The sequence below is a fragment of the Polypterus senegalus genome, chromosome 11 (assembly GCF_016835505.1).
Source record: "Polypterus senegalus isolate Bchr_013 chromosome 11, ASM1683550v1, whole genome shotgun sequence".
NCBI classification, from domain to species: Eukaryota; Metazoa; Chordata; class Cladistia; order Polypteriformes; family Polypteridae; genus Polypterus; species Polypterus senegalus.
The window spans coordinates 150678805-150690903 of NC_053164.1; the positions used below are offsets into that span (position 1 = coordinate 150678805).

The window sequence follows — 12099 nt, forward strand, 5'->3', positions numbered from 1 at the left end:
AATCATCCTGGAATTGACAAATGCTCCTTCCCACCTTGCTCACAGTTTCACTCCCACTTTCACTTTTAGCTGGAGCTGATGCTGTAGCATCAGGGCCTTGTACATCTGTTCCTTTGCCCATCTGTTCCTGGCCAGTCTCTGGTGGGCCATACCATGAACTTGAGGCTGGTTTTGACTTTGAGAAAGTTTAGCTATCTTATCCTTTTCTTTCTGAACCCTTTATTTGTTGCTCATGCTTACTTGCATATAAATTTAAATACAGGATACCTCAGAATGATAGTTATAAAAAAAAAAAAAATGAGACCACTTATTTATTGTATGTTACATACTGTAGCCTACATTATAATAAAACAAAAATCAGTGCCAATTGATCATGCTAATATTTACATTCATTTGGGCTGAAGGTTAAGATACATAGTTCAGACTCATTTTAAAATTCATACGTAAATTAAACATTCTACGACAATGTGCAAAGAAGTTTGCTATTTAAAATCATTACATTTTCAATCTACTTAATTACTGCTCCTCTCCAAATAACAGCTGCGGAATTGACTCAAGTATATCACACAGTTAAGCATAACCTGAGATGTAATAGTGCTGATATTTCACAAAAAGCTGACTATGATATTATGCTTCTGTGTTTTTAGGCCGGAGTTGTACTTCACGCGATACAACGCATGCTGCAGCGGACGCTCCCGCTATGCAAGCGTTGTAGTGTTTATACTTGCGCGCATACTTTACGTAAATCTGGAGGAACCCACCTGGTGGCAGTGCGAGATATTATCACGGTGAGAACATGTTCGGCTTCTCTGTGTTGTGAATTGCCTAGAACACCTATTAAATTCCGATGACACCTTACAGCAATATCTCTGACAAAGGATGTTTATTGATTAAATCCATCAATCCAGGGATGGGTCCATTCCAGCAAGCACTGGGCACGAGTGAGAAACAATCCCTGGACAAGGCCTCAGCTCATCACAAGGTGAATACAAGCACACACATACACTAGCGTCATTTTAGCGCCACCAAATCTGCATATCTTTGGAAGGAAACCGGAGCACAGTGTGGAATACAAGCAGGAAATACCAACAACAAAACTCCCTGCGAGACAGCAATGCTACCACTCCGCCACCATGTTACCCCCATGTGTGTAACTATTAACAGTATTCATTATTTAAATGAAATTCTATGTAAAATGTAGCATACACACTTTAATGCATTTCATCATGAAAGCGATATCAAGTATAAATCTAAAGATTCTAAATGTGCAGAGAGTTGGAATATCATACATTTAATTTGTTCTGTGTGGTGATCTACTGTATAACTGCTTGCCGCTGCTGTCAGGTCCAAGAAGCTTGTAGCGATTAAAAACTGGGATGACGTTTACGATGGTCTGCTTTAATGATAAAGTAAACTACGAGGTTAAAGTGGACATTTTGAGATTAAAACCGAAATTTCCACTTTAATCACAAAATACACGTTTTCATCATGTCCTTTATTTTTTTTTCCTCAGTGGTTCAAAGCGCTATACATTATGTTGCTGTTGTAAAGTTGCAAAAAAAAAAAAAAGATGGCACAAAAGACCACATGTGAGACTTTTAAAATGTATCGTGTCATTATGATCAGGAATATGTGACACTTGAATATAAAAGCACCACGAATGCATCTGTATGTCGGCATTTTACTTCACCACATCGAACCATTCATCAAACAGCAAAGCACACACATCAGTCCCCGTGGGATCTGCAGAGGCTTTCTGTCACATGTGGATAGTAAACAGAGACTCTGACATCATGTTCCGACTTTTAGCACACTGCGCCCCCCGACTTTTTGCTGGTACTGCAACTCGCGTACGTGTTGCGTTAATTTCAGAGGACCTGCTCAGAGGACGCGTGAAATGAACGCTGGGAATGCGTGGCAGCCATGATGCGGGCGTGTACACGTTCTGAGCATGAAGTATAAACCGGCCCTTATATTTAAATGTTTGTGTAAGGCCTTGTTCACACGGGCTATAAGTTTTTGGATAAACGAACTTGCTCTGAACATCCTAGACGTTTATGTTGCATTTTGTGGTGGCGATCGATTGAATTCTACACCGGCGTTTGTTTCTCTCTGTCTAACGCCAGCCTGCAGCCCAAATTGTAGTTTGTGTGTTAACCTGTGGAGGCAGTGTTGGGAACTGGATATGAAAGCCCTTGTCGTTTTATTTGAGGTGCCTCCTTTCAATATGGACCATTTTGCTATGTTAGATATTAATCTTCTTGTTTTAAAAATACTCGTAATACGGCGACGTAGGGAGAGAAAAAATCGCCGCCACTACTGGGTTCATCCTCTGACTGCACAACGTCGGGTTAAAGGAAGTTTTTTTGTGCTTTATGAAGAAATGCGAAAATTTCCGCGCAAGTTTTTTAATTACTGTCGGATGTCGGTTTCCACTTTTGATTGTCTGCTGCAGCTGGTGCAATGCCACATTGCACGCCGATCAACCAATATGCGACTTGGTGTTAGCGAAGAGACTACTTGTCACTTTGAGGTAAGGAAACAGTAGTCGAGTGTGCGCTTACACCGGTGTTATGCACTGAAATAAACCCCCACCGCCCCCCCCCCGCTCCTCCAAAGCGTAAAATAAATGAAGCGGTTTCCTTGTGTTCGTTGGGTTTTGAACAACAAGAAAAAGCTGCATGCAATGTTTTTTAGATGCCGTATAAACGCGCAGCCGGACAAACGCACGTCACCAAAGCCCGTGTGAACACTCTCATTGACTCCTACGTGTAGAAAACACTCGGCGCTTGATCCGTGCTCACGGACGCCTCTGACGCAAAAACGCTCGATTTTAACGCCCGTGTGAACAAGGCCTAACTGTTAATGCTTTTGATATGTTGTCCTGCAACACAGCAGTTGAAACCATATATATTGGTTTTCCTAAATATTTTAGAGAAGAGCCAAGCAAAATGACACCTTTTATTGGCTAACTAAAAAGTTTACAATATGCAAGCTTTCGAGACAACTCAGGCCCATTCATAATGGCTAACACGGTACAACACCCTAGTACTACAGACATACAAGACACCTAAATATTTTAACAATCCTTGGGAGTTGGGGTGTGTTTGGTGGTTGTTGTTTCTGTTATACAAAACTGTTCAATAAACTGAAACAACCGAATATGCATATTAGAAATGAATCACTATAAAGCAGTTACTTCTGCTTTATAGAAACATATTAATATACTGTACTTGAAGTAAATATGATAAATTGCAAATAAAATGCAGTTAATCTTGATTAAAATTTTTAATTGTTTAATTAATCTTGATTACATTTTTTAATTGAACAGTGGCTCTAGTTTACATACAAAGATTCAAGGCAGTCAGTGGTTCATTTTCTGTTGTGTTTAAACCCCCTATTGCTAGATTGTAGTGCTGTCATCTGTCTTCAACCAATACAACAAAGTAAACTGAGACAGGAAGTGGCGTAAGGGTATACTGCTAACATTAGGAAACCTAGCTGACTTAACGTTACCATTGATGGCTGAATCTGGAAGAGTCAGACCAGAGCCTACAGAGTTGGTGTGGGCTCATTTTAGCTTCCACAATAAAGAAGGCACTAAGGAAACTGATAAGTGCCATGCAGCTTGCAAAATGTGTCATGCCAAAATCAAATACTCAGAGAATACAACAAATACAAGAGTACACTTGGAAAGACACCATTCTGATTTACAGTTAAAGAAAGAGCAAACATTAAATGACTGCTTCCTTTTCAACTCATTTTGTAGCAAGTTCACACATTAAAGTAGGCACTGACTTCAACTCTTGCAACCAAAATAACTCTATTAATACTTTATTTCATTTGCAAAGATATGTGCCCTTTCAGTGTTGTAGAGGATCAAAGTTTCCATACTATGGTGAATACAATGGAGCCTTGTTATAATATACTAAGTTACACATACTGACGTACTAGAAGAACCAGAGTTTCTTGAAAAGGAACCAATCGACTGAGATGGCTCTACTGACTATGGTCGACCAGCTACAACTTGTTACAGCTACCAACATCTGTCCTGATCCTGCTAGAACTCTCCTCTGCCTTTAACATGGTCAACCATGACATCCTTCTTGCCACCCTCTCTGACATTGGAATTACTGAGACTGCTGTTGGGTGGTTTAAGTCCTACATCTCAGGCAGATCCCATAGTGTGTCCTGGCAATGACAGTTTAAGGCGCAGACATGCACAGGAGTACCCCAAGAATCGGTGCTGGGTCCACTACTTTTCTCTGTTTACACCACCTCGCTGGGCTCCATCATCCAACCCCATGTGTTCTCTTATTGGTTCTATGCAGATGATACATAGCTTTAGCTATTGTTCCCTCCAAATCACAATGCAGTATCAGTTTAGAGTCTCTGCATGTCTTAATGATATCTCAACCTGGATAAAGAACCACCATCTACAGCTCAACTTGGCAAAAAACCGAGCTTCTTGTGATCTCCAGCCAGCCAGTCTGTTCAGCTTCCCATGTCTGTACACCTTGGCTCATTGCCACAAACCCTTGCTAGTCAGAATGCCACCTTGGGGTGGTGATTGAAGAGCAGCTATCTTTTTCTGACCACTGTTTCCTATTCATGCAGGCTCATGCTGTACAACATCCACAAGATCAGATCTTATCCGACAGAATATGCAACACATCATCTGGTCTGGACTACTACAACTCGTTTCTGGCAGAAATAACTGCAAGTTATCAAGCCACTACAAGTGGTGCAGAATGCAGTGACCGTTTTTTTTTATTCAACCAGCTCAAATAGGCACATGTCACTCCTCGCTTCAAGTCGCTACATTGGCTCCGCATTAAGCTCATATCACTGATGCTTGCCTACAGAGTAGTCAAAGGGTCAGCACCTGCTTATATGGTGACACTAGTGAGGTGCTAAACTACTTCTTGCCAACTCAGGTCTTCTAGAGAACAGCATCTGGTGATTCCACCACTTTGTGATATCAAGCTACAATCCAGTTCCTGGTATTTGGAACAAGCTACCCACCTCCATTTGAGCTGCTTACTCCCTAATGTATTCAAGAGCAATTGAAAACCCATCTGTTCTGTTAATATCTGTCTAATATATGGGGGGGACTGGACTTTGTTCTGTGATATTTTATATTGTTTAATTTGTTGTTCGGTCAAGTTTAATCAATTTATTGTTTGTAATCTACAATTGTAAATTCATTAGTCATTGCATCTTTTCACTTGTTTTCATATGTTACCTGTCCTACTACATTTGCTGAATAAACATGCCTAGCCTATTGTTTCTCAGTTATGTTAGTTTCTTTTGTAAGTCGCTTTAGATAAAAGTGTTTGCCAAGTCACACAGGAGAGAACATTGCAACATTGGAAAAGAAGGCTGTTACTGAATGGAGATTAGGAGTGAAAGATTTTGTCATTGTAACAGAAAATGCATCCAATATGAATATTGGGGCTGGACTTACAGACATGGCCCACTTACTAAGTTTTGTACACATCCTGAATCTTGCCTTGCAAAAGCATTGAAATTGGTAACAGTGGAGCAACTACTTAACAGGAACAGACATTTTGCAACCTTTTTCAGATGCAGCACCATTGCCAGCTAAAGCACAAACAAGACCTGCTGCAGCTACCAAAGCACAGGTTAATCACAGACATCGACATTAAGTGGAACAGCTCTTATGAGATGATAGGAATATTTTTAGAACAACCACCAGTCATCTATGTAGGACTCCATTGAACAGAGATTAGAAAATTGTGAAAAAGATATCTTTACACTGAGTTAGGCTAACATCATATTGGCTGAGGAAGTGTTCAAGGCACTCAAGCCAATGAAGGATGCCATATTGGTAATTGTCAGAGGAGAGCATACCCATTCTGTTCATCATTGTAGCACTTTATGCCAAGCTTGGTCTTGGGCATAGAAGAAACCCTGGATGACACACAGATACCAAAGGACATCAAAGATAATATAGCACAATATCTGGGACAGAGATATGTGAATGAGAGGGAGACATTGTGTATGGTATCAGAAGGTTTAAGCGTCTACCCTTTATCTCTAAAGGAAAGGTTAATGCGAGCTTCTCTGAAATGACTGATGCTGTGGTGGCTTCCATAAAGAAGCAAGGAAAAGGTTATACGTATAAAAATCTGAGTACATAAATACAAATGAAAGATAATGATGACCATTTAGTTTTAAAAGTTGTGCAATAGGATGAATTTGGGCTCAGATTGTGTGTTGTGGTAGTGAATTGTAAATTTACTGTATAATTAATTTTGATTTTGACATACTTTATTAATCCCTAAGGGGAACCTGTCTTTTTGCATGACCTTTGGGGTTTAGTCATCATATAATAACTCTGGAGCAATTATCAGGTTAAGGGCCTTGCTCTAGTGCTCAACTGAATAAGATTCCTTCTTGCAGAAACAGGATTTAATCACCCACCTAACTACGAGGATGGCTCTGCCCACACACACCAGCAAGCCATGTGTGGGTCATGTGCGTTGGCTGACTTGATTGGAGTTACGTTTGTCTCTGCCAAAGACAATGCTGTACCAAAATCTGCACATGGCTCTGCTGCAGTTGACATGAAGAGGTTTAGAGAAGAAACCCCTTTGCCACCTCCAGAAAACCCTCTAAATCGGTGGAAGGACAACAAATAAAAGTACCCATAGCTATCCAGAGTAGCAAAACATTTCCTGTGCATTCCAGGCACAAGCATCTCTGTGGAGTGAGTTTCTTCCACTGCAGGAAACAATGCTACCACACAAAGAAGTGTCCTGAAAGCTGGGCATGTGGACCTGCTCACATTCCTCCAAAAAAGCCTTGAATAAGCACTAACGTAAATACACACTGGAAAAACATGCACAATTCAAGTTAAAAGGATCTCGGAACCATCAATTTTATTTTTCATTGATATAGGCAAATTTTAATTCCTTTGCTCAGGTTGCACAAAATGTAGTGCTAGGAGGTTGGATATTACTGGGATTATGCATTTTCGTTTATTAACTACTTGAGAAATTAAAAACTGACAAACTAACCCTTTGAAGCAGGATCTAAAAGTACAAGCACTTTTATTTTGCTGATATACTGTAAAAAATGTCAATTCCTTTCTTCAGATTGCACAAAAAGTTGTGCTAAGTTGTTTGATGTTACAGGTGCTGTAGTAAATGTAAATCTTACTGCTTTGATTGCATAAAAAATAAATGTTTTTTATGTGTATGGTGGAATGTTCTTTACACTATGAGTTTTCCTAAATTTAGATTTAAAAAGTATATTGACTTTCTTACAGTATTTAATAAATAAAAATGTGATAACTGATTCTAAAAAAAATCTGAAATTCTCTCACTTTCATATCAATTAACTCATTTGCCGAACCCACCTTATTGTCACACCATGTGTACATTTTCTAACCTGTTTAAACTTACTGAACTGTAGTTTAGCACCAAAGCTACCTGGTCACAAGGACTACAGGAGGACAATAATTAAGTTAAGACCAAGGCAAGAATGTCAATACTAATGTAGGAAATTTCTGTGTTACTTATTTCACATTCTTTTAAGTAGCATTGTTTAGTAAACTGATGTTTGAAATACAGAAACATTGACTTTATCGAGGTACTACAAATCTTAAAAAGAATTTTTAAACTTACACTGCCTACGAGCTTCTAGCAGAGCCTTTTCAATTAGTTGAGGGCTGCGCTTAAGTTCCAGAGCCAGGCGATCTCTTTCTTCATTCATTAACAGCAGCTCATTTTGCAAATCTGCATACGTTTTCCTAGGAGGAAAAAAAAAATTATCAATAAATACTGAAATTTCTTCTAGCGAACACTTTTAAAATCCTAAAATCATTTGGGGAGAACAACACACCTGGCAGGATCAGGTTCAACTGCTCGGTTCTCACTCTTAAACTGCAACCGTAGCAAGGCTTCCTTTCGCATCATTAAACCTAAAGAAAATTTCAAAATAGTAAACACACTTTAATAGACAAAGCATTGCATGAAGGAAAACATGGAATTAAAAGTCAATAAAAGACGACAAATGCGATTCAGTAATGTATATTAACTGCTGTAGTAAAACAAAATCAACATTTTATGGCACATTTTCTAATACTGGTCTTTTTCCATTTCATATTCAACATTTAAAAAATATACTAACTTGAATTATCTGGTGATACCCTGGTTAGTTACATGTAGAACATTAGCATTTGTGGACATGCAAAAGTGAAACAATAACATATTCAGATTAATTCACTGAAAAGATTACAATATACAAGCTTTCGAGGCAAATCAGGCCCCTTCTTCAGGCAACATCTTGCCTGAAGAAGGGGCCTGAGTTGCCTCAAAAGCATACATATTGTAATCTTTTTAGTTAGCCAATAAAAGGTGTCATTTTGCTTGGCTTTTCTCTACACTCATAATGGCTAACATGGTACAACACCATAGTACTACAGATTAATTCACTGACATTTAATTTACAAATAGTGTAACATTTTTTCTCATATACTGTATACATGCAACTATTATTGTAATATGGCTAATCCATTAATTCAAGTTGAGCTTCATGCTGTGAAGTTGTTTCCACTTGCATGACTCAGAATTTCTCAAGTGTCCCATAAACCCCCCAGGGACCAATTCTGGTCAAAATCTGTTAATAAAGAACAGTATCTAAATTTTTTATGTGTCATGGGGATGAAATTAATGGAAGGAGTGGAGTGTCCTGGTTTCATGTTAGTCTATTCTGTCTGTATGTTCATAGACAGTAACAAAACCTGGTAAAGATTGGTTAAAGAGTTACGATTGTTAAGAGAACATACAAACATTCTATTTTGTAAATATAGATTAGCAATTGTTTTTTTGTTTTAAAAATTTTTATATGAACCTATCAAAAGACTATTTCTGTCCAGAAACTGGCCATTTTTAATGAGGTAGTATTTAAATATAAAACGTTACAAGAAAGTGACAGAAAGTGACAATAAATTCAAATCCAAGGGTGCACAACTTATTCTGAATTGACATAAGAATAGTTTTGATTTGGACAAGCCAATCAGCCTTCTCACAGACCATATAACTAAGATTTGAAGATCACTAAATTACTACTATAGACAAGAATGACAACTTATATCCTTGTACTTATCCTTCTCTGCAGACAGCAAGTCCACTCCCAAGTCCTTCTCATAATCTGTGCTTAATTTTTTGACTTTCCATTTTGCATTTATATGTACAATAATATTTTTACATTCTACACTTGTTGCACTTATTTACATTAAATGTTATTTACTACATATCTGCAAGCTCTATTCAGGTCCTACTGTAAATGACCCAATTTATTCAAGGATATCTGCCATTGCATTCTGTAAGTTTAATCAGCTTGTTGGTTAAATTTTATGAAGAAAATTTGAATAAAAACACAAGTATACTTTTCTTGCATCCTTACTGGATTTCAGCCACTTTACCACGTACCAACAATCTGAACCTTATAATGTTCACTTTTTAGTTTGCTCACTAGACCTTTATGCAATGCTTAAGAAAAGCTTTTTGAAAATTAAGATTAAATATTCACTAAATAAATTTCCAGATCACTTCGACATGCAAGGGACTATAGACATGCTTCCCTTTGGAATCAACTATCTTTGAACACAACTATATCCACTTCAGCTTCTAATGACTGCTACCAGGGACAAGGAATTACTAGTGTTCCTCTCTTTAGATTAAATTCAATTTCTCAACAACATAATCCATAAACACTTCCCATCTGTCTGAATTCTAAACACACTGTTTTGCTTAATTCACTTTAGTGCCACTAAATTTGTCATTTTCCATTTATTCATTTTATGCCCACATTTGTTGCGATATCACATTACCATGGCAGTCACAGTGACAGTGACCGAGTGTCTTTATGGTGTTTTGTATGTGCTGTACATAGTAATAATTATATATAAATATTTTGACTACCATTTATTTACTGTAAACATTGTACAACTTGAATTATGCTTTTATATTCATGCTTGTTTATAATATATTCAACCTTTTTGACCTTGCTATTTTGCTATCTACCATTTTTGAACTGCTAATCAGGAAAACTACTGAGGAGAAACTTAGTATAAGTGGCGTAAGGTCTTTATTTGGCCTAGCCAAGCCTTTTTTAAAGGCCTCCGCTGATTTATTTTACTCAGGTGAATTTGCATATAAAGCATGAGGCATCAATTGTGAAAGCCTGTCTGTTTGAAATAACTTCTCCAGTGGAAAAAATCTGGTGAAATGTGAAAATTCTTCAATTAGTTTTCCCACAACAGTTCAGTTTTCTTACAGATATCTTAAACAGATCATCCGATTTTAAGTTTCACTGTCTCCCGTTGAAAAGCACTGCCGAATCTGCAAACCTGTCTTAAAATAGAGAGGCATAAAGTTAGTTTACTCTTTGAATTTACCGATTACACCAACTTATATATTTTGCATATTTTCCTCTTTTATAAATCTGATGGCTGCTACTGATGGAGAACAGGCCCCCCAAGTACAAGTTAGGGAAACACCAGTAGACAACGTGTGGGGCTGGTTGTTTGGGTGGACGGCTGGGTGGATGGTTAATCCAGCATCTGCAAGTACAGGTGGCCATGCACGGAAGCGTTTGGTTATCTGCACATTGTTTCTGCTTTATGAAGTCCTCCCAGAAGCTTGACCACAAACAAAAAAGAACCAGTGCACCAGCATTTCACTCCTCCCAATGTATTAAGCCAGTTTTTACCCTGGACTGGCACCAGTCCATATACATTTTATGCCAGTCTGCAAAAAGACAATATGACAAGTATATTACCCTGTTACTACCTACTACTGGTCCTCTATAAGCTTTCTATGAATTATCACCTGTCTGTAGAGCTCCGCCACTAGTATATAAAAAAATAAATAAATAAATTAAAAAACAAGCAACCCTCTCTTGTATCTATCATTAATTGATCAAGCCACTAAAACCCCAGAGGGGACTGCTGCTCTTTGATTGAGCATTAATCAATCAATCTAGTTTCTCGAAACCTTCATGAATGAAATCCCAGTCCATGAACAGATTCTCTAACTAAAACTAGTCCACTTGTGAAAAAGTTTGAAAACCACTGTAAGTTAAATTATCAAGTCAAGTCAAGGAGCATGCACTGGTACAGTGCATTGCCACACCCACTATACGGCAAAACAACTCGGGATATCGGTTTGCAACCCCCCAGGCAGACACGTGGTACAGTCCCACCCTCCGGAAATGACCCTCTATCTGCCGCAGCCAGGTGTTACATGGGTGACCCCTTGGCCTGGTCCAGCCACTCTGGTCCCCAACAATGAGGATCTTAAGAGCCGGATCACCCTTGGAGAAACGCACCACGTGGCCGTAGTGCAGTAACTGATGCTCCCTCAATGCAGGTAATGTGCCTCATTCGGGATTCCATGAGCAACCACTCATTCGACACAAAGTCAAACCATTGGTACCCAAGAATTATCCGGAGAGACACAGTACCAAAGGAGTCCAGTCTTTGTCTCAGGTCACTGGATAGCGTCCATATCTCGCAACCATATAGCAAGATAGGAAGCACCAGGACTCTAAAGACTTGGACCGTTGTCCTTTTGCATAGATATCGGGAGCACCACACACCCCCATGATTTCCCATGCTCTTCCAACCCGTCTACTGACTTCATAGGAAGAGTCACCAGAGATGTGAATGTCACTGCCAAGGTAAGTAAACCTATCGACAAGGTCAACTCTCTCTCCTCAAACAGACACACTGCTGATGGCTGTGCCCAAGAGGTCGTTAAAGACCTAGGTCTTGCTTTTTATCCAGGACACTTGCAAGCCCAGACACTCGGAATCCTCACTCAGTCTCTTGAGCATTCTGATCAGAGCCTACATTGACTCCGCAAAGATCACAGCATCGTCAGCAAAGTCAAGATCCATGAATCTTCACCAACAGATGCCCTGGACAGACACAACCGCTGGACCCCACGATCTTGCCCAACACCTAGTCCATACAAGCACTGAACTGAGTAGGAGCAAGAACACACCCCTGATGAACCCCAGAATCAACTGGGAAAAACGCAGAGGTCCTGCCTCTTTATCATCTTC

General features: G+C 39.0%; 1 protein-coding gene across 1 annotated transcript in view; it reads right to left on the reverse strand.

The window, feature by feature from the left end:
• Nucleotides 1–12099, reverse strand: part of cchcr1 (coiled-coil alpha-helical rod protein 1) — a 100671-nt gene that overhangs the window by 22795 nt on the left and 65777 nt on the right. The window contains exons 13-14 of the mRNA XM_039769896.1: nucleotides 7870–7948; nucleotides 7653–7777 (exon numbers count right to left, since the gene is read on the reverse strand). Of these exons, the coding sequence (XP_039625830.1) occupies nucleotides 7653–7777; nucleotides 7870–7948 (204 nt within the window). The remainder of the gene's footprint in view (nucleotides 1–7652; nucleotides 7778–7869; nucleotides 7949–12099) is intronic.